The 23,501-nt window shown below is 49.3% G+C and overlaps 1 protein-coding gene across 5 annotated transcripts in view; it reads right to left on the minus strand.

The window, feature by feature from the left end:
• Nucleotides 1-1,344: 1,344 nt before the first annotated feature.
• The window catches only part of ANTXR2 (ANTXR cell adhesion molecule 2), an 81,839-nt gene continuing 59,682 nt past the window's right edge, over nt 1,345-23,501 (minus strand). For 2 of the 5 annotated variants that reach the window (XM_027668542.1, XM_027668547.1), the window contains exon 17: nt 15,112-17,117. In XM_027668542.1, coding sequence (XP_027524343.1) covers nt 17,025-17,117 — 93 coding nt within the window. In that variant the 3' untranslated portion in view covers nt 15,112-17,024. Of the gene's footprint in view, nt 3,167-5,532; nt 5,599-14,840; nt 17,118-23,501 lie in introns of those variants that run through there. The other 3 variants (XM_027668544.1, XM_027668543.1, XM_027668546.1) reach the window with 3 other exon arrangements.

Genomic DNA, 23,501 nt, shown 5'->3' on the forward strand with positions numbered 1-23,501 from the left:
CTTTTTGTACATGACTCCTCAGGGAAAAAAGTATCTCACCCACTTGCTGTCCTTGCTGGTGATGCTCTGGTAGGTGGAGAGATGTGTGATCTGTTGGCCAGTGGGTTCATACGTGCCCTAGGTAGAACATTGGCTGGTTTGCCCGTCTACTTTTGCAAGACACTGTTTCTGTTCTCATGCAGCCTAAAAGTGGTGCCAACAGTGCTACTGAGACATGGTCTGTTCGTAAGGAGATACCAAGCTTTGATAGTGTGCAAGGAACATACTCTGGTAAACCTCCCACTCGCGGTTCTCAGGCATTCTGAGCCCTCCTGCCAAGGAAGTCTCACTTGTGTCATTTAATCAGTGGATTTTAAAGTATCATTAATTATCACCCTTCGCCTCTTGCCCCCCAAATTATTTGTGACGGTTATTCCACACTGCATAATAAGGAAACTCTCAGGTATTATCTGCTGTGAAATGCCAAGTGCAATGTGCTGTGATACTATGCCAATTAAAAGGGAAAATCCACGTAGAGACCCGAAATCCCGTTTTGCTTGGTATCAGCCATTCTGTGAAGAACTGCTCATTCCACAGTTTTGGATGAACATGAATAGACAGAGAGGACAAAAGATGATGAGTGGATTTCTATTTCTGTGGCTATGTTGGTTAAAAATATTTTTTGAGAGGTAGCAGATACATGAGGGGAAAAAACCCTCTTCATCTGCATGTTCTGTTACCAATGCAGCTCAGAATGCGAGCGGACGCTCCAGCAGTACCTTGGAATGTGTCGTGTGTACATGGAAAATGGAGGATAAGGAAGAGGGAGCTGAGTGTCTTAACTTGGTATCTGCTGAGCTCTGCGCTTCTGCCTGTAGCACTTCAGCACCATGGGGAGCAGTGCAGGACCTCACCTGTGTCCTGCCACACCTGCCTAGTGTTGGCTCTTGGTCTGGCCTTAGGCTGGACAGCACACAGAGGTTTAATCAGGGGCTCCAACTAAGCCAAGGGCTTGGTGGTTGGGAGCTGTGGGCTCAAGCGTCCCCAGTCCAGGGCCAGCGGCACCCAAGCTGCAGTTCCACAAGGTATGGCAGTGCCAGGCCGTCCCTGCGGGCACTCAGTGGTTCTGGTTCCGTGGCTGATGCCCCGTACGGCATGAGCTGGTGTCCGACAGGGTCTCCATGGCTGGGGGCAGTCGGGATACCTGGGTGCGGCCGTGGCAGCTTTCCCACCATGCCACACGGGGCCAGGGGCTGGACGCAGCCTCTGGAGTCTGGTACCGTGGGTGACTGTGTAGCTGGAAAATGAAGGTCTGAGCTGTGCAAACCCAGGAGGTTACGGGGGAGGAGAAGAAGGAAATAATGATTGAAACTCAGATAATAATTTTATTTATAGTCTAATGTGCAGACATGGTTGTTGCTGATGAGGCTACCAGTGACATAAATAAACTCAAGCAGAAGATGTAAGCAAGTGGATATACGTAAAGGCTTCTTTGGGCAGTGCCACGGATTTGGATATGGACCAAGAGAATTATTTCTGTCCCTTGCGATTCCAATGAAGAGCACAAAGGAGATAATTAGCCCAGGATGCTCCGCATTGCTCTTTCCATCTTGCGCACACTCATGCCCACCAAATGTGAAATGTTCGCCTTTTCCCCTCCAACATGATGGTTGTTGAACTTATTTTTAGTGTCATTTGATAAGCCTCCCTGCTCGCAGAGAGACATCCCACTGACCCAGCCACTGGTCATTGTCTATACCAGTTCCCATCAAAGCAGGCGCGCTTTGTCAGGTTTCGACTCGAATATCCATTCTGCCTCTGAAGTACAGTATCGAAAGTGACTGGATCATTTGAGCCTTTTTCTTCAGCTGCTCCCTCCTTCCTCCCCCACAGTGTTTCCGCTCACGCTAACATAATTTGGCATCGTCGACGTGACACGACACTGGTTTTTCTAAAAAATTATAATACATACATTGTCGATGTTTTGTGATGGCCGGCGCTCCCATAAATTTAATTTCCAAATTGATGGAAGGAGGTCTTTCCCACTGCGGAATCGTACCCAATGCTCGGCACTCCCTTCACCGCCGAGGAACACACATACAGTAATAGGTCATTCAATGTCAAAAGGCATAAAAAAGATGAGCAAAATCTTCACAGGCTGCTGCTTGCTGTTGCCTTTAATTATATTAATTAAACTTTGAAATTCTCATGCAAAGAGAGTTGCTGGCTTGTGACGCTGAAAAGCCCTTGGAGATTTGCGGGGGGAAAAAACCCTGAGATACCAGCTTAGTGGCTACTGCTTTTTTTAATCTAAAAAAAATACACAAGCCTACAACTGCTAGGTATGTTTATAGATGATGATGTTTTATGCGCTACTGAACTGTGAATGCAGGAAAGGGGAAAAAACCACCAGCCACAGTGTCAAGGTCTTGAAGCATCAGTCCCTCCAACTCAGCTCCAGATCTCTACTTACAGGCTGTCTTCCTGTGGAATAACGCTCTAGTAATTCCTTCCTGTCCCGGGTGCATAATGAGAGAAAGGTGTCTTCAAAAACTAAAGGGCAAAGTCTTGCTCGCCACCGATACCTCGAGGCATCCTGTCTACATTTTGTCATGCGTGTGCACTTTTCAGTGTTAGAGTGACAAGATTTCCAGTCAGAAGGTTCCCGTAAGGCACGACGGAGGAGCTGGCGAGGGTTGGGGATCTGACATGGCTCTGAGGCACTCGGCTCTGCGCCTGCTTAGCCTGGTGGGAATTGTTATCCTGCGCCTGTGGCGAGTAGTCCCTGTATAAATACCACGTGCCTCCGCCGCAGCTGAGGAACGCTGCATCTCCGCTACAAGCACATTGCGTCCTGAGAATCTGTAATCCTTAAAAAAACAGCAAATAACAAAAATAGAAAAGCATTCTCATCTTTGGTGTCTGCGCTGTCCTTTGGTGTTGCACGGAGCGAGGCACACGCGGGCAGCACTGCCCGGCAGAGCACCAGCGTGCGGGTGGCACGCAGGAGCCGGAGCAGGGACGCAGGAACCTGCGGAGCTCGGGCTGGATGATGGTCCAAGGGATGCGAGGAAGGGCTCGGTTCTCTCGGCTGGGTAGGACAGTGGCAATGTGGCTGTCTCTCCTCCCGGTATCCGCTTCTCCTCCTCTACTGAGAGGGAACTCGGGTGAAGTTGATACAGCGGCCCTGGGGAAGAGAGAAGCTGTTACTGGCAGAGTAGCACACAGAGTGAGGCTGCTGCATGCTAGGAGGAGGCTGTAATTGAAATTCAGATATTTGAGAAAATAACAAGCCCATGAAAATCTTTTAAGAATTAATGGAAATTATCCAGAGTGAGGCACCACATTTGCCTTACAAATGCAGCTGTAGGCAAATGCGAGGACATGGGCGACACATTTTGACACTCCCATGTCTTCTGTGAGCATAATTCACAAATTCTGGGTAACTGCACTGAGCAAACCCAAACCCATCTGACCGTGGGAAGGGAAGAGCGTGGGGGAGGCAAATCCTGCCCCCCGGATGCCCCCCGAGCCAGGTCCTCACACGGTGAGCATGGATAGATGTGACTGTTAGTTAGTGGAGCTGCTGATGATCTGAAACTGCATTTTATTAGCAGTAGCCCCAGCTCTGCATCTGTAAACTCTGTCCTTAAGGGCTGTAAATCTCTGTGCACAGAAGGAAAAGGGGTTTCTCATGCCATACCTGAGCAGATACCATTTGCCCATCAAGGGGCCCGGGTGAATCCTGACAGCTTTTGGTGTTGCTGAATGAAACAAATTCACTAGCCTAAGTCATGAGCCCTTTTTATCCATTTGGAGCTTACTTAAATGCCCAAACTCCCAATGGATCATGGAGCATTGGAGTAGGATGTGCTCCCACACAACAGGTCCCTGGCACAGCAGCGATCCTTTCCCTTTTGTCATGGGCATGTGTCAAGGATGGTGCCCTGTGACGGTGCTGGGTTTGGAGCAGGCAGCAGTGCTTGTGCTCTGAATCCTTATTTCTGCTTAAAGATGTATGGCTGGGGGAAAATTGCTGCTTTCTTCTGAAACCTGGGAGATTCTGGGCCGGGCTTCATATTCCTTTCATTTATTTAGTTTGATCAACAGTTTTACTGGGTAACAAGGAGGGTGACAGCACACAGGTATCTGGCACGACTCCAGCAGGTCTCCACTGGCACAAATGGACATCAAGGGGTTTCCTGATGCTTTCCTAATGGTTGTGTTTCTGCTTAAGGAATATAAAACTGGTGGATGAATGGGGACAGGAATTGTAAGAACTTCTGGCGGCGGCCATCTGTGTTGTAAATGCAGAAGAGGTGCAGAGAGAAAAATCAGAGAATCCTTTAGGTTGGGAAAGTCCTCCAAGGTCACCTAGTTCAGCCATTCCCCCAGCACTGCCAAGGCCACCCCTAAACCATGTCCCGAAGAGCCACATCCACGTGACTTTTAAAACCCTCGAGGGATGGGGACTCCACCACGGGGGTCTGACCCCCTTTCCATGAATACACTGTTCTAGTATCCAACCTGAACCTCCCCTGGCACAGCGTGAGGCCATTTCCTCTTGTCCTGTGACTTGTTCCCTGGGAGCACGACTCCCCCCTGGCCACAACCTTGTGTCAGGGAGTTGTTGATCAACCAGGAGCGCAAAGAGGTTCCTTTAAAGGCAAAGGATAATAGGCCTGGCATCTTTATGTGCCTTTCCATGGGCTTCTTCTGATGATTATTGGGTTGGGTTTTTTTAAATAAGCATATCAAATGAATTCTGTGGTAGAAGCAAAGTATTTCTGGACCTCAAAGTCCTGAAATGCTGTGAATTCAAGCACTCGTGATGACAGAGCTGATGTCAAAGAGCCACTGACAGCAAGGTGTTCACAGCCAAGGTAATGCCACAACAGCAAAACAAGACTGCAAAACATCAGCAGGAAGCAGGGAATGGGGAATAGCAGTAGTTCTCAGTGATGTAATTAATATTGCAATTTACCCAGCCATGCAATATTTCTGCTGTTGTCTGTAGCTTTCTCACTGCTCTTTAAAGACAATTACCAGTGCATGAATTTAGATGAAGTTTGGGCTGGCTTGGAAGGTTTTTCCTGCCAGAACGAGTTCCAGGCAGAGGGAGAGAGAGGAGAGCCTTAAATGAACATTGCCTGTTCTGGTTCCCCACTCATTCCCCATGTTTTTTCCCCCAGCCTCCTTACTCCAGGACTCATGGGGAAGGGAGGAGAGAAAGAAGGAATGTGGTCAGGCAGACCCCTAATTGTGTAAGAGGCAGGGAAAACACCCTGAGCTGGGGAACCTCAAAGCCCTAAGAAATAACAGATCCCCAAACACTATCAGTGTCAGTAACAGGTAATAACAAATAGTCAGTTTAAGTGGGAATTTCAACCATGTGCATTCTAGATGGACAAACTGAGGCCAGCAGGAGAGAAAAGACTGGTGTTCACTTGTTAGGGATTTATCACTCCAGATCAACATGAACTGCAGGTTTTATTAGAAACACGGGCTGGGTGTGATGTGACCAGCATCACTGTTTTCTGCAAGCTGGTGTGGAGAAAAAACTGCTACTCATGTAAGTCCTTCCTCTAAAGGCATCCAAAACCACCCATGCAGCAGTATCTGTGTCATCATTGAGACCAGCTTTTAGAAACAGAATATTAATTTTTTCTTCTGATTAATCTGATCTTTAGAGACAGAAATATTTATTAATTGGAAGCACTATTTACCAAACAGTAGTTTAATCAGTCTGGTTTTGGCCTTTACAATTAAAACCTGTGTGTTCGTGTAACCAATTCCACCGGTGCATTCCCATGGTGGGACTACCATGATCCCCCAGTATGGTGGTTACTGTTACACTTGTGTCCCTGTGCTCAATTAAACCATCAATCGAACCAATTTGAGTTCAGACGTACCATGCCTTGTAAATCACTGGATCATAAACCTTAACAATACCAACATGTAGTCAGTATGAAATTGCACTAAATTAGTGGTTTAGGACTCGAGTAATTAAAAAATGAGTTATGCAGGCATTCTGTGATCTTTGTGGGGAATATGAGAGCTGTCTTCATGCACCAGATCTAGTAGGAAAAAATCCACCCTTAAACGCTCACAGATGCACCACAGGTGCTGCAGGGTCAGAATGTGGCGGGTGTTTAACAAAGTAAAAGAGGAAAGAGATCTATGGCTGGCAAGGGGGTTTTACCTAAGAAGGACTTCTTTCATATTACATCAAAGCCATTCCTTAAAACTGTTGAGTTTTTTTCTGAATCTAAGCTATGGGATGAGCAAGGCAGAGTCCTCATAAGGCACAGGATCTCAGGGAGTGGGTGCTCACACCCCACCTCAGGTTAGAGCCTCAGCTGGCAATGCCCAAAATGATAGGCACCAAGAGGTGGCTGCAGGAGCAGCTGTGTGTCACTCTCTGATCCTATACAGCTCTGTGGAGCAGTGCTGGAAGCACATGGGGCAGGAGGGATCCCTTTGGGATGGTGTCCGCTCTGAGCCTGGAGCTCAGAGGCAGGTGTGACGAGCGCCTTGGGGGTCTGTGTGTGTGTGAGCAGCCCTGTGTCACTGTCCCACGATCCCAGTGGGCATGGGGACACGGCACAGGCTCCTCTGGAGCCCAGCCTGCCTCCTGCCCAACCAGGCTGCCCTGCACACCCCTTTAGTATTCCTCAGGAACTCAGCAAGGGCAGGCAAAGCAGGCTGGATCTGGGATGGGATGTGACCATAGCCACCATCCAGGCTGAGCTGCTCCACCTGGTCTCAGGTGCTTGTCCTTGTGTGTGGATTCCTATAACGTGCTGCATAGTAGTATCCATGAGAAAAGGTTCCCTTGGGCACTGCTGAGGTGTTCAGCATCCGGCTCTGGACTAAGAACAGCTGCTTTTCCCAGAGGAGCAGTGGTGTTCTGTCAGAACAGTTGTTGTTACCCCCTGTAATATCTGATGGTCTAAAAGCTTGGCTCCTTCCAACCTCGGAGAAACTGAGATCCCTCACTGCCCATTGCTGAGACTTGTGTGCTCCTCCCTCTGCCGAGCGTCCCATGGAGACCATGTGCCCTTTTGGGATTTGGTACTGATCTGGCACATGTGAGCTCTGTGATCAATGCCCAAAGAGCTGTGAGGAAGGAGAGGACTTCGGAATAATGTCCCTTCTGAGACAGGTGTTCAGCAGTGTTGTTTCTGTGGGCCCTCACCCTCCTCCCTGTAGGCCTTGCAGTAAGGACACCTCTTCCTCTCTCCTAATGCAAGGGAACAGGCTGTTCCATCCTTTCCAGACCTCTTCAGAATCCTTACCTCCCAGCACAGAGCTCACTGGGATAACAGATGTGCTCTGGACCTGCACACTTGTGTGCACTCTTGACAATAAAAGGGAATTCTGAAGGAGTAAAGCCAGGAGGGATTCCAGCTGGGCACTGGTGCCAGTGCCTGGCAGCACCAGCCTCAGAGTCCTGTTTCCTTACCGGATAAATCCTGGCACTTGCCTTGGGCGGTGAGAGTGGAACCAGACAGCCTGTGCAGGGCCGGGGGGCACGACCGTGCTGCCCAACAGGGCCCTCGGTGACCTCCCCACACCACAGGTGGCAGAAGCAGCATTACCTGAAACCGCTGTCACCTTGCCCATCTCCTGGGCATTAAAATTTCTCTGGCATTAAATCCAAGTGCTCCTTCCCTGGCTCCTCTGCTCAGGATGTATTTCACTGTTACAACACTCCCTGACCCCATAAATACCCACTGACAGGCTGGAGTGTACAGCTGAAGGGAACTATATATATATTTTTAAAACTAGCTATTCCTGTGTTTACTTTGGAGAGGGGCTGCTAACCCACCCTGTCCTGTGCAGCTCTGAGCAGCCGTTGGGGATTTAAGCTGGCATCTCTCTCCCACTTCCTCTTTGTCCCCCAGGATTCAATAATCTCTCGTCCCAGAGACCTGGGGAGCTCAGAGTATTGTGAGCATTTGGAACTGCCTTTTCACCCTGCTGACACAGCCCAGGTGTGCTGCCACCAGCACATTTACTGGATACCAGGCAAATCCACTGGCAGTTGTCCCCTGTTCCCACCTGCAGCAGAAGCCCTCGCTTGGTGTTCACCCCCTGCCCAGTGCTGCCATCCCGCAGCCGTGCAGGTGGCACCTGGAGAGCTCCCACTGGGCAGCCCTGAGCCACGCTGCAGGAGTAGGGATTTAGTGCCTGGACAGCTACCTTACAGCACTGCATGCTGCTGGAAGGGCTGTTTGTCACACAGTAAATCAGCAATGATCCCTTAGAGGAGTGATCCTGAACTGGTGTTACTGCTGCAGATACCAGCATCATTCCTGGGGCTGCCAGAGGAGGCTTTTCCCGAGAATTCCTAAATTGCTGGCTGAAACACCCCTGACAGAGCTGAGGTGAGCTCTGAGCCCCAAGAACACGGCAGGGTGGGCTAAAAGGCCTCCTAAAATAACCACATCATCAAAAGGAACAAAATACAGGTGAGGGGTGCTACTTGGGCCCTAATAAGGATTTTTTTTCCCCTTTAACAATTTTTACCAGCAACTGAAGTGGAAAGGCATATAATTTGTGTATTTTCCTCATATTTGTGTGATGTAGCCTCCTTAGTGTGTGCGTGTGAACCTCACGATCTTTCCCAGCAATTGGACACTCCTGTAGGTCATCTTCCAAAGGTCACAGAGCCTGGGGTCCAGGAACTGTGGTTTCACAAGGAACCTCAAAAAAAAGGCTGCTGTGAGGACAAGGTGCCAGCACAGTTACAGGTACCTCACAACCACTTTCCACCCCTTGGACCTGCTTTAGCTGCAGGCAGTAAAGGGCAGGAGACGGAGGACAGGATTAAGCTGTTTTAAAAGATAGTTCTTGTCTTTCCGCACCTGATAAACACTGTATTTTGGAGCACGGGCTGAGAAACCAATCCTGCCAGGGACGGGTTCCAAAGAGGTAGTTGAAAGATGTTTCTTTCAGTGCCTGTGACTTAGGTGTGTGTTTGGAGCAAACGCTGAGGGGTGCAGGGCAGGCATGTGTGTTAGAAATAGTGCTGTTGGCAGCTGGGGTATCGAACCCAATGCATGGATGGAGCTGCTGCCGGGGGAGTCAGGGGTATTGGCTGGCAGCTGTGAGGAAATGCCCTTAGAGCGATCTTTCCACACACTAACAGCACTTACTTTGGAACTGGGCATGTGGACGTGTCGGCACAGTTGCTCCAGCCCACCACACCTTGGGAGTGCATGTCACCAGTGCTATAGCCCTGTGGGACCTGGGTGCAGGGCTTCTGTGGCACCCCGGGAGATCCACCTGCACTCCTCCTGTGTCCTGGGGCCCAGCACCCGGTGGTGGACCAGGCGGTGACGGCACAGGATGCAGGCAGCCAGGGAAGGGACAGAACGAGCGCTGGGCTGGCGTAGGCATTTGCCATCCTGCCCTGATGGGTTTGGGGAGTGCAGAGGGAGGGATTTCTTTCCTTTGCCAAGTTTTCTGTGACTGCTTTATTCAGCAGTTCTCCAAATAAACTCCTGCCTTGACCCAGAGTGGTTGTGACAGGCTGCCTCTCCTGCGAGCCGGCCTTCCAGGGCTGGGAGGAGAGAGCGTCGAGCTGCTGAGCCGGCCAGTGGGCCTTGGGGGAGGATAAAACTGGCTGCGTTGGTAGCATCTGCTTCAAAAGGAGGTTGTGGCAGATATTTTATTCAGCAGAGCTGGAGGTCTCCTGTCTCTAGAGGGCAGGAGTTTGTTGTTTTCCTCATGCAAGGCAAGCATTGCTTATGCAAAAGGAAAGGATGTGGAAATGGCCTGGAGAGTCCCTGTTTTTCTAGCAGAGATCCTTTGGAGCGGGGGCCCTGCACACTCTCCCTGACCCTTGGCAGTGAGCCTCCCTCATTCCCGGCACATTCCCAGCCTCCCTGGAAGTACCCCCAGCCTGGCAAGGTCTGACCCCTCTTTCCTGAAGGACACGTTCTCATTTCCCTTTGCAGCCTGCCAATGGAGGGCTCTTCTCCTGGAGCTCTCATTACTCCTTGGAAGGCAGACTGAGCCCGTTCAACTGCCAGAGGGAAGGTGCTCTGTGTCCTGGCGCCGTCCCAGTGCACACCTTGCCCAGCGTGGGCACTCACCCGCTCGCTCACGTGGCACCAAAACCAGGACACATCTCCTGCCATCCCAGAGTGACACACAGAGCTGTCCCTTGGACAGCTCCCTCCTCCTGTGGGAAACCAGAGGGGTGGGATTGTGACCCTCATTTCCAGGTGAAGCTCCAAGAGCCCTTCCCTCATTCCTGCACCATATATGCATCGCTGCAGCAGAGGGAGAAGGGGCAGGAGAGAGGTTTTCTCTGAGATATGTCTCAGAGAAGACTCTTTGAGCTCTTTCAAAACTTTCTGGGATGAATCCTGCCATGAATGGGGATCTCATTTATGTTATGGGGAACTCCAGCCAGACTGACAGCAGGCCTGATCTCTAGTGCCAAGAACTGTCCTTGTGTCAGCATCCTAAATGACACCTTGGGTCCTCTATGTCTTTTTTAGGGAGAAAAAAAAATACATGATCTGCTACTATAGATGCATCACACTTCAAGCCTTGTAGAGTCAGAAAAAGAGCCCAGTTTTAAGCCCATTAAAACCAGAAACCATCCAAACCTGGTGCTTTGCTGCTTTTTTCATCTAAAAAGGCAAAAAAATATCAGAAATATGCAGTTACTAGGGATAGCAACCTCTAAAGCACAAGTCAAACATCCCATTGTTCATTCCTCCCTTCTGTGCACCTACCATGAGAATAATGGAATTTATTCCTTTCTGAAATCAGGGGTAGCAACATATAAACCGGAACTGAGAAGAGGAACTGTTCTCCTCAAACTTCTATCATGACCCCAACTCAAGCCTCTCCTAAACTCCCCTTCCTTTAGGAATACTTCCCAGTGTCCTTTTCCTGATGTACCTCTCTAAGCTCAGCCTTTCTGAAGAGACATCATCCTCTTCAGATGGCTCAGAGATTTAAGACCCAAGTGCTCTACAGCATCAAGTCTGTAAGTCATCCAGGGCCACGTTCTGAGCCCGTAACAGAGGAATGACACGGCCAAATCCTGGCCTGTGGATCATACAGCATCTGACTGGCTTATGACAATGGCTTGTAAGAAGAGAGGGCACCCCCGTTCTGTGGCATTCAGGACGCTATGGAAATTATTTTAATTGTCACGCAATTATTAATGACAAAAAATCCACTTTGTAAGTTCTGCGGAAAAATGTGAATCTGTGTGAAGCACTAAGGCAGGGGTTTAAGTTTTAACGGGTCTCTTAGGAGAAAGACTAGCAAGGCTTCAACATGGTGGGAAGGTGCAGCTCTCTGGGGTTGTACCCACTTGGCTGGAGCTGGAGCTGGGTCTGGCTCTGCAGACGGTAGGAGAGCCCAGCAGGACCCCTGCTTTGCACACACACTGCACATGGCAGCCCTCTAGATGCCACTGTGACCCAGCTGTGTCCGGTGGCCAGGGTAATTCAGCACTGGTGGCACAGAGCGTGGGCCCAGGAAGGACGTGGGTGCCAGGGTGTTCCCCACCCCTCAGCCATGTCGGCTCCCCTGGCACTCACCTTCCCCTGGAAGGAGAGTAAACTCTCCTTCCTGCACACAGACCCCTCAGCACATTGTTAGACTGTGGGTGGAATGCCAAGGGATTAGTAATCCAAACTTTCCAGATATTTGGACATCCCGCCCCCCAGTAGTAGTCTCTGATTTCCTACTACCAGGGCATTTGCTGCAATTCCCCTGCTGGTACCACGGTCACTTAACAGTTACCAGCTCTGTTAATTTTTAGGCTCTGCTTCTGCTCTCATGTGCCTTGTGGAAAATCGGGAGTAATTCCTTTCCAGTCAGCTGTGTAAGGCTCACGGTACTGAGATCTGTACGGTGACAGTGTGGTGTCCATCAGGGGCTCCTTCTGGGCCCCCCAGCAGCTGGCCTGTCACACACCAGGCTGGCAGCCTCCAGATGTGTGCACTGGGGTGCCCTCTATTCCTGCCTTGGGCTCACTGGAAGTCAGTGTTACCAGTGTGCCTGTGGCAATGCTCCTGTTCTTTGGCAGGTGGGAGAGGTGTCCCATGGGGGACACAGTCACACTGCATTTACTCCCTTCCCTGTGCATTTTTCCTAAGTATCCATTGCCAGCTACTACTAAAAATGTGTGTTTGTTGGGATGTTAGTGTGCTCTGAGTGCTGAGGATGGACAGGGTGTTTATGGGGTTTGCTCCATCGCTTCTAGACGCTGTCCAGATCCTTTGACTGCCAACCCCTCTGTGCTGCCCATATTTCTCTCCCATAAAACCCCGGAGTGTGTACATGCTCCTCAGTTTGTCCTTGTTTTCAGTTCCCACCTTTCCCCTTCTCCCTTCTTTCCTTTGCTCAGTATAATTTATATAACGAGTGGGGGGTTTGGAGAGGCTTTGTTACACACATGCCCAGAGATCGTGCCATTACGTGCATTTTTTAAGTTAATAAATAAATCTGCTCATTTGTTGTAGGATTCTGTTGCTGATTTGGGAATAGTGAGCTCCTGCAAATCTCAGCTTTCACCTTGCCAACCCTCGTATCCCTGTAAGTGCACTGCAGTTCCTTGGAACCTGTTGGGGGTTGGTGTTGGCATCCCTTTGCTAGATCACATTTATGCATTAGTGCCATCTGTGCCTGCTGCACCTTCTGTGAGCCAGCCCGGCCAAGTGACTGGCAGCTATCTGGGACTGCACACAAAAGGAGAGAGAACAGAAAAAGGGGAAAGGAGGCAGAGTCAGTAAGGATGGCACCTGGAGCTGCCTGTGTGCTGCTGGTACTGGTGGCACAGGGGAGCACCGACCTGCACTGGGGTCCCTCCCTGCTGCTGCTGCTGAGGAGACCTGCCGAGTCCTTTCTGGAACTTTCTCTCTAAATAAGAGAGAAATAAATACCTGTTGTGGCATTCAAATCAGCACTCCCCATCCTTGTGTTCTGGAGGAGAGACAAACTGCCAGGACTCGAGAGAAGCATTGGCTGCAGTCTGGAACAGTTTGGGGTCAGCGCTGGGCTTTGCACTGTCCCGTGTTTCCACTATGGCCGGGCGGGGCCCGAGCAGTGCCGTGGGCTGTCAGAGAGCACTGAGGGTCTGTGAGCACTGGAGGCAGGAGGGATGCAGGGTGGCTGTGCTGGGTTACCCATTTGCCTTCTCTTTGAGTAAAACCTGCTGGAAAACCTTGGGTGTGAAACAGCCTCTCCGGGATTCTCCCGTCACTAAAGGGAGAGGGGCGCGTTTGCGGCCGTTCCTGCGCCAAGAACCGAACTGCTCTGAGGTCCCAGTGGGGTCTGAGGATGTAAGAGATTGTGAACTAAAAGCTCACTTCACTGTATTTGTGGTTTAAGACCAGTTCCCTTGAACCCAAGAAAAAGGTTTGTGTGTACTCTCAGCTGACAGTTTGGATCAACGTGTGCTACACAGGCAGGTACAAAATACAAGAGCAGACAAAAATACAAATGGAAGAGTTCTTACACTGAACAGAACTGTCTGCTAAGAATTTAGAAGTGAACTATCTGGCTTAAAAATTAATTAAATTGGTGCACTGTCAGTCTGTCAAGAAAAATAATGTGCCTTACCCAGCCTAACCTACATCAGGGAAGGAGCACAGGAGCTCCTGGCAGAGGGGCTGAGCAGTGCCCTGAGCTGAGCACCCTTGGTGTTCAAACAGGTCCCTCTCAAAGGAGGACTCACCTGTGTGTGTGTGTCTGGACACTGCCCAGACTGAGCAAACTCTCCTACTTGCAATTAGGTTTATAAATATTTATATATAATAAGTGGGGGGGGGGGGGGGTTTGTTTCATTCTGAATGACCACTTTCACACTGTAGAGTCTTTTCCACTAAGAATATGATACTTGGAATTCAAGATTTGCTTTTTCTTTCTTTCCATATGTTCTGTGTTAAACATATGCTATACTTTATATTTAAAAACTAGCAGCAGACTGAAAAAAAAATTGCCCACACCACAAAAATATGTTTGCTTCATTATCCAAAGCTTCTGGGTTTCTGTAGATTTTTACCAGGCGGGGAGCAGCACACTTGAGGGCAATCTCAGAACGGGGAATAAATGAGAGGAGCTATGGAGAGAGGGAACATCTGGTTCTTGTTTAGGGCATGGATAAAGCTGGCCAAGGCTGCACATGGCCTGGTAGAGGTGGTAATGGAAGTTGTGAGCTTTGGAATTAAGGAAGCCCGTGCACTTAATTTAGGAATTGGTCTTGAATACTTGGGTAATACTTGAAGTGGCCCCTCCTGAAAAGCTGCACTGATGCAAGTGGAAAAGGAGCAGCATGTGGCATGTTTAGGTCCCTCCCCTCCTAGCTGGGGTTACGTGGGGTTTGCTCCTCACTGTGGAGGCATGGAAGGCTTGGCTGGGGTGGGCACACACTCAGGCACAGCACTGCCAGGGGTGCATTGCCCAGCAGGGGCCTGCCATGGCAGGACAGGGATCCATCCTGCAATGCTGAAACGTGAAGGAACATGCTTCCCACTATTTCATATCTGCCTGGGCTGGGGGACAGTGCTACCAGGAGCAGTATGCTCAAGGGCATTCCCAGAGCCTGGAGCAGGGCCAGGGCTGCTCCCAGAATCCCTGCCTGCACTGGGCCAGAGCTGTCCTTCCCCAAAGGAGCTTTACCCCCTCACCTGGTGAGCTGAGCTCTGCTAGAGAGCCCTGGCCCAGCTGGCCAGGTGTGTGGGCACAGCAGACCCCACACACTGCCACTGGGAGCCTCACTCCAGGCTGGCTCCTGCCTCCTGCCTGAGGAGACACTTGGCAACGTGAGCAGGAGGAGGGGACAAGAGATCTAAGGGATTTGAAAGAGATCAGAATTATCCCACCTAGTGTGTTCCAAGCTTGAGGCAGGAGGTACAGATTAGTTTGACTGGTCAGAGGAAAGGAACAGCCCCCCCACAGATCCCTGTGTGAGAGCACGGAAATGGCACGGAATGGTTACATGGAGGTGAGGTGTGAGAATGCCGTGCTAAATGGTGACTTTGGGAAAGGCGGCAGGGTTTGTCACTGCTATATAAAACCGAATTTCGGGGTGGTTGCCATGGCGACGCCATGTTTGTTGTACACAGAACTGAGCCATGCACTGCCCGGGGACCTGCTTCCCCGGGGTTTGGGGCTTTTCCATGACTGCTGGATTCCCTGTCTGGGACGGGGGAGGCGATGCCCCGGCATCCTCGCGCTAGGTGTGGATGTTTTAAACTTTATGAAATCACGGGTAATTCAGACCTTGTCTCCGGAATTACCTGGTAAATGACCACAGCAACATTGAGGAGTAAAAAGCAATGAGGTGTGCACAATTATCTTCCAAAGCTGCAGCCACACGGACTGAACCTGAATTTAATTTTAACGGGGGTAGAACAGTGCCTTTCCTAAATCCTCTCACTGATGGAGATGTCAGCTCCTTGGAGTTGAAACCATAACAGAACTAAAGCCTGCACTGGTGAATTAGAAACTTCTAAACAAAAATTCTCTGGCAAGAATGAATCATAGGTGCAATTATTGTGATTAGTTGCATATTTCAAATTATATTTTCAAACAGGTGTAGTTAAATGAGTAAAAATAGCTTTGTGAACTGTCCTCAAATGGCTACATGCATTTAACTGCAGTTAGTGAAGGGCTGATTGAAGCTAAATGATTTCTAAAATTTTTAAATGACCCAGGGCATGTTGTAAGGGGCCTTGTACCAGCTGTAATAGAATTTAATCCAGCTGGTCTGTCCTTTGCCTGTGCAAAGCCTTGCTGACATAAATGGCCCTTTTAAGCCCCACTTTGCTTGTGTAAAACACCTTTGCACGAACCAAGGGAAGTTTCAGAGTCTGTGAAGTACATCTGGCAAACAAGTACACAAATTCAAGCCCTTTTTTCCTGGGGCTCAGTTCACACAGGGAGGTGCACAGAATCCTGCCAGTATCATGTAACACTCCATTAGAATGTGTGATATGTAAAGATACTGGGAAATACAGTGAGGAGATATACTTGCAGAATCTAGCCAAACAATCAGAAAAAAAATTAAAAATCCAAGAAACCAAAACCCAGCAGGAGCAGCTGGAATGTGATCAGCCTCTGCACTGACTCCAGTCTGAGCAAAGTCTTTCTAAAGTAAAGGCTGCTCCTGCAATGCTCCAGCCCCACTACCACAGCATTATAAATTAATGCCAGAGATGCCAAAAGGCCCCTTAAGTAGAAAATGTCAACATGTAAACGTTGAGCGGGAGATTCACAGAAGCACAAAGAGTCCCCAGGTCCCCCTGAAACGCTTCCCAACCCCTGAAGCCCTTGGAAAGCCTCAGCCCGCCAGCCCTGCCATAGCAGCTTTCCCAGTGGAAGTGCATTCCCCTGCTGACCAGGGAAACTGGCAGGGATGGCCACTCCCCTGCCACGGGTGCCATGGAACAGCGGGTGAAAGGCAAGCTTCCACCCTGCAGAGGAGCCATGAGCTCAGCCAGGGTCTCCCCACAAAGAGCCAGCTTGCACTTCTGCAGAGCTGTGGCCTGTGGACAGGCTGGCTGAGGCAAAAGGAATGGGTAACATGGAAAGAAGAGCAAACAAAAATCCCTCCACTGCTAAAAGGAGGGATTTACACTTTGCTGATGGCAGCACACGGTATTTTAGGAGAGCTTAGTACAACCCTCCAATTTGTTCGGGGCAAAGCCTGTGATCTCTGTAAGGTTTGCTGTGGGTGGAACATGAGCAGGATGGAGCAGCAGTGCTTCTCCATGGAGTGTTCAAAGGTCTGTGGATGTGGCACTTGGGAACATGGGTGGCCCTGGCAGTGCCAGCTGGCTCAGTGGTCTTAAAGGTTTTCCAACCTGACTGCATCAAAAACTCACTTCTGCAATGTTGTCATCTCCTGGTGTCTTCAACTGAAGTAAGGACTGTAGAAGCCCGTTGTGGAATGACACCAGGAAACAAGGAAAGTATTTCTGTGAACAGCTGAGGTTCCTGTGCCACAGCACTGTCCTCCCTGTGTCACCTGTCCTCCCCTGTGGTATCTCTTTGGGAGGACATTCTCACCACAGCTTCGCTACTACAAGTACAGAGCAGAATAAAGGGTTTCTGCTCTTTATCTTTCTCCTTCCCCCAGACAAGTGATTTGGCTGTACCTAATTAAAACGAAGAAAAAAGTGGCATAAGCTTAATTAAGATTTTAATTCAGTTAGAGCCTATAGGAATAAATCACTGCAGACTTGGTAGTGACAATCAGAAAATACAGTACCTGGGCTCCTCCTCTGTCATAGGGATGGTAACAAATGATGGGGAATCCTGAGGAGGAGAGAGGAATGCAAGAGCTTAAAGGTGCAGGTGCATCTCTAACCCAGGGAACCCTGTGTTTGCACCTACACAGTCTGGATCAAAGTGCAGCCAAACTGGCTTTTCCAAATACAGTTTCTGACTGGTGCCCATGAGAACCAGAAGAACTGTTGGATTTTTTGGTGGGATTTTGGGACATGGACCCGTTCTTTGGAAATGTAGGCAAGAAATTGGGAAAAATGTGAAACATTGGATTTTCCTAAGCAAAATAATGTCTTTTCTTAGCATTTAGTACTGATGGTGAGCACAAGAATGAAATGCAGACTCCTCTCAGCTGATGGCCTGACCATGGCAGGGTGAAAATGGATGGAAATGAGGCCCAGGCAACCTCTCCTCCTAAATCCATGCAGAAATCCTGGGTTTATTGTGTTCACAGAATAAACCTAATTAAGAAGATCCCCTGAAGTAGACAAAGTTCCTTTAAGTAGCACCTCAGCTTGTACAAATTAATTGCATGCATTTTTAAACTAAAAAACTGCAGTAATTTTAGTAGTTCTATGATATTACAGTGTTTAGAAAAAAGGAGGAAGGGGGGGAGAATGTACCTTCACTCCTTGGCTAGTAAGTTCTCTGCAACAAGTATTATTCAGACTTCTAGCATAAGTTTTCAATTCCAAGTGAGGAATTCCTTCAACTTCCTTCAGAGGAATCACCATAGCATTAAAAAGAAGGACTGCTTTAGGTTAAGGGCTACTTCTTGCTTATTCAGGGTGCTTAATAAATTGAACAAGACTAACTACTGTACTGCTGTCATTAAAAACAACTGTATTACCTGAGCATTAAACAAAATGCAGTAGGAGAAAAAGGTTCTGATTTTCACAATACTATATTTCAAGGATAATAAGGGAGGGGAATACAAATATGTGTGTGGTGCGTATATGTGTGTATCTATGTATATATATATATATTCCTAAACACAGGCAAAATGATTCTCACACTTCCCCATCTGGCTCAACATCTGGTCCCCACCAAAGGGCAAAGTTAAAGTACTTGGGTCAGGGAACTAAAGGGCAGGTTTGAACTTGGGAGGATCCCATGAAAGGCAGGCAATGGGCAGTGCACAGGACTGCTGGCACAAGACATTGGCAGTTTAAATGCAATAGCTGTTCAGCTCTTGAATGCTTTAAGCACATCCCCCGGTGCTGGCAGGATGTCCCGTGTCTCTGACTCTACCCTGGAGTGACCCTGTGGCTGACAGGGACAGGGATGGGGACAGGGACCTGCTGGGACCCATCTCCGAGCACTCTGCATGTTCAGGGCCCTTGTCCTCTCCCTAAAAGCAAGCGTGGGTTTGTGTCTGCACAGAAATGGACACACAGTCAGCCTTAACTATCCAGCTTTTTCCTCTCTGAACTGATTCAGTCATTCAGCGAGCGCGTCACTTGGCAGTTCCAGTGGTCCTGCTGTCCCTTACGTGGGCTGTGTGCCTTTGGCCCCAGAGCCCCTCCCAGGTGCTCCCTGTCCCCAGCAAGGTTACATACCAGCGCTTGCCGACTTGTCGCTCTTGGCAACAGGCAGACAGACTGTGTTCAGCCTTCCCAGCTTCTAAAACTGTGCCTTAGGTGAGGCAGAGAGTGGCTCTGCCATGCTGCCCACACCTGGAGACGTGGCAGTAAAGAGCTGTGCTAACGCTGTGCCTGTGCGGGACGGCCCAAGCACTTACTGAGAGGTGTGATGGTTTGAATAAGTCCTGACAAGGCTGAGAACAATGGAAATGGGTTGTAGGATGCTGAACAGGCACAGGACAAATGTAATTCAGTTTTCCTGACTGGGAATTGGGCTCTTCACTTGGCTGTCCTCAGCTCAGGTTTTAAAGTGCAGGTTGAAAACTCTTGGCAGAGGTAAACAGAAACAAAGCCAGTGATGGCCCCTCACCTGTGCAGGATAAATGGGAAAGGCTAAAGCTGTGTCCCCACTCCCCAGCCTCAGCCCACAGGTCACACACTATTACTCACATGTGGTCCCTGCCTGTGGGAATCATGTCACACCAAGCAGTGGCCAGAGAGTCCAGCCCCACCTGGATCATGGCATTGACAACACTCCCAGATCAGACATTTTCATACAGAAAATGCTGTCTCTGTAACAGTGACAATGTTATTTTAAACTGCATTTTCCTTTGGAGTCGGCCTTGCTGCAGTTACAGTCACACAGTCACACTGTCAGCTGAATCACAGATCCCACTTTGGCTGGGTGTTCCCCTCTTTGCCTTGCAGACAGAAGCCACAGCGGAAAGGGAAGGAAGTAACACATCTGTGCTGCGGCCTGTCTCCTCTCATTCCGAGCTGGATGAGGGTCCCACACCCATGCTCTGTGCTCTCCCCTCCATCACTGTCACTCCCCTGGGCAGGAGAAGCAGCCCAAGCACAGGCTGTGCCCGGGCAGACCGTGGCAGACTCCTGAACACCTTGAACACCTTCCCCCCTCACAGGGCACTTCCCAGAGGTGCCATTCCGGCGCCTTGCTGGGCCGGGACAGGCCCCAGGCAGCTCCCAAGGCCGTGTGGCCATTGTAGCTAAGTGTGCAATTGCATTTTCAACATAATTAGGTGCCTAATTGTGCGCCTGGGCCTGGCTGCTGTATTTGCACGTGTACCTAATGATGATTTATCGAGGAGCTCTCTGGCCACAACGCCTCGCTCTCCAGCCTGGCAGAGGTGTCCACAGAGTGAGAAGTGAGCCTGGGTGCTGGCTTTTCCCTAGCTTTTGTTTTAAACCCAACTCCTTTTTAGATTGGAGTTTTTAAACCACTGAAGCTGCCTGAGCAATGCAAGAACTCCAACCAGCAGTGTCACAGGGAGACAAGTGCAGTGCTTCACTAACAGCTGGGAAAAAGGAGAAATTCCAGGGGAAAGGCCGGGCCCAGGTTAATAAATGGAATTGCCGTGCCAGGCTTCCTAACAGTGCTGATGTTAGACTTCTCTGGTGGTGTGATGTGAGGCAGTAAGAACCTGCACCAGCCATCACCAAGGTCAAAAGGGATCCTCTTTCAAGACAGATAAATTCTCGGTGTCCTCTCTCAGGATTATCCAGCTCCTTTTAGCTCAGAACTGGCTGAATTCTGACACTGGAGTTCTCAGGGCCAGCTCAGCTGCGTGGCCACGCAGTCGGACGCTTAATAGACACAGCACTGTGAAAATGTCTATTATTTCCCTTCAGTGAAACACTTTTTAACTACAGCATCCAATCACTCTTTACGGCATATGATGTCAAAAACACTTACTGCACAAGCGGAGATCTGTGTTTCTTTTGCCACAGACAATAAATCTTTAGTGTCTCTTCTTGCCACGCATCACTCCACTTGCTCTCAGGAGGCACCATACGTCTCTCTTTCCCTCTGCCTCTTCTAGCAAGGTCACTTTCCAGTGATGAAACAACTTTTCCAGAAGGTATAGCGTTCAATAATTAATACCTACAGATAATAGCTTCCCAGAGCAGTGCTTTAAAGCTCTAATGCTCATCACAGACTTTCAGCAGGAAGAACCCTTAAAATAGACCTGCGTAGCTCGTCTGAAAATATCAGCCTCAGGAACTGCGGGTGCATATGGCTGAACTTACACAGGTACTGACAGACCTGAGCCCTGGCGCCTAAGGAAGCCCAGCCCTTCCTCCCTCACCAGCCAGTGTCACTGCACCGCAAGTGTGAGCAGGTCAGGTCACCCTCACACGTGTGTGGTGTCATCTCCTGTTCCTTCCGCCCCTGCACACGTGGGTTCTGCAGGAACAGGCTCCCCAGCATGAGGGTGCTCGGGAAGGTGCCTGACTGCAGGCTCTGAGGGCACTCAAGCTGAGAGCCACAGGTGGGGGACAGGCCCTGGTTCAGAAGTGGCAGTGACCCAGAGCATGGTTCCTCCTACCAACTGTTCCATTACCACCAAAGTGGCCTTTCAGGCCACCTCCAGTGGCAGCAGCATTTGACAGAAGCACAGAAAATACTGTACCTGAGCATGCACTGGAAACACCAGGTTATCAGTAATTTCAGTGTTTCTCCTGGCTCATGGATGGTGCCACCATCTTGTTCTCCAAGGAGGCCTGGAGGCATGTGGCTTAGCCCTAAGGCAGTAGGTGAAGCAGTCACTAATAAAACTATTATTCAGAGCCATCTCAGGAACAACACCCTCCATGCCATGAGTTTTTAACTTAAGAAGTGCATACCATATATAAATACAGGTGGGTTCGTGTGGGTCATTCTGGGCTGGTGTTAAGATCTGACATAGCTTGAGTTGTGTCTGTGTGTGGAGGTGAAATCTCTGCGCCTGAAGCTCCAGGACAAATGAGAATGTACTCATGGGAGCAAAACTGCTTTATGTTGCATTTCTTTTGCACCAAATGCCCTTGTCTCTGATATTAGAGTCTAACTCTACAGTTTTCATGCCATAAAAATGGAATATGAACCCCTGGCTCTCTGTTCCCAGCTGGTGTTCAGGGCTCACCAGGGGCATCTCTCTCCTTTGTTTCATTACTTGGGGTTCACAGTGTCTCTGTCCATGTGCCTCGGTCCCCCCGTCCCTCAGGAGAGCCCCACTGCTCTGCCAAGAGGACATGCTGCATTTAGGGATGTTTGGCCGTGGCCCAGTGGGAAGGCATGTCCTCCCTGCTGCTGGAGGGATACAGGACACTGATTTTCTCCTAATGTCTTTGAGCCGAAGCCTAATATTACTTTTCTTTCCCTAAGCAGAGCATTTATGGCTTTATAAATCAGGAAGGACTGACATCAAACACACCCTGAGCGTGCCTCAAAGCATTCACAGAGTGCCATCTGGGCATGAGGCTCACTTGGAAGGAAAGGGCTTTAATTACAATCAGCATAAGAAATACAAATTTATGGAAAGAGGAAGAGTTCCTTCAGTTTACCTTCTTTTGGACTATTGAAATATATTGAAAGTCAGTTTCAGGAAGACCTTAACACTTGTGACCCAAACCACTCACAACCTTTAAAAATCCCAACACAGGATTCCCCTTGCAGTGTGCACCACAGCTGTAATATTTGTCCAGCAGTGCAAAATGGGCTTTCCTTTGGTAAAACAGGTTATGTGTGTATGGCCAGTCTTCGCGAACGAAGATTTGGGAAAGGTCTTTACCCTTTGAGCCTGCGCAGTGGATTTTTTAGGTGAGACACAGTGTGTGCTGAGCTGAGCCCACCCTTTAATCGTAAGGTTCTTCTGCCGGGGCCGAGCAAGCTTGGACAGTGGCAGCGAGGTCCTCAGGACATAGGTTTGTTTAGAGTGACCTTCTCTTGGATGGATGGCCTTACAGGGCTGACGAGCTCCATCTGCCCGGGGGAGTTTCCCTGACTGGGAATTGAACCCGGGCCACAGTGGTGAGAGTGCTGCATCCTAACCACTAGACCACCAGGGGTCCCCAAAACAGGTTATACTTGGCAGGAATTTAACATCACCTGGTATAAAGTGCTGTTCCAAGCTCCATGGCTCTGTGCTGGTTATGGATTTGGCTCTGACCGGGAGCAGTGTGGAGCAGATACACTTGGGCCTGCTCCCCCCAGGGTCAGGTCTGCAGAGACCAGCCCAGAACTTTATGGGAAAGTTGGATGGGAAGGCATATCATGAATCTAGAGGGGAAAAAGGGAGGATAAACCACATTTCAGCTTGGTAGGTTTTGCAGCTTTTAAATGCCTGTACACCAAAAAGCAGCTGCCAGGAGCAGAAAAGAAAAATGTGTGGCTTTTCCTTTCTTTCAAGGAAAAATGTGAGGCTGTTGTACTCTGCTCACCAAAATGGAAGGGATGCAGATCCCCAAGAGCAGGCCCTTGGGCTCTGCTCAAAATGTTCAGCCCTAAATAATCAACTTTCTTCTGGATCATACTCACTTCCTAAAGGTACCTGTCCATCATTTTACAGCCATTCCAGATTTTAGCAGGTTTTATGTTCAACTGTAATGTAAAATAAAATATCATCCATCTCCTTGGGCACAGAAAGATACAAAACGTGCTATGAGCTCCTGTGTGCTTTGCACCTGCACTGAACCTCTGCTCAGACAGTCATAGTTTGCATCCAGAAAGGAAACTCATATTTCACACCAGTAAAGAATTTCTTGTTTCAGGGGAAAAATGTGATAATGAGCTCCAAGAAAATCTAATCCTTTTTCACTGGATCAAACTGATTTAAGTTGCAGGGTTTAGCTTGCTGGACTAAGCAATAAAAACAGAACAAGACCATGGGA

Source organism: Corapipo altera, unplaced genomic scaffold (assembly GCF_003945725.1).
Source record: "Corapipo altera isolate COAL_440 unplaced genomic scaffold, ASM394572v1 274, whole genome shotgun sequence".
Lineage (NCBI taxonomy): Eukaryota > Metazoa > Chordata > Aves > Passeriformes > Pipridae > Corapipo > Corapipo altera.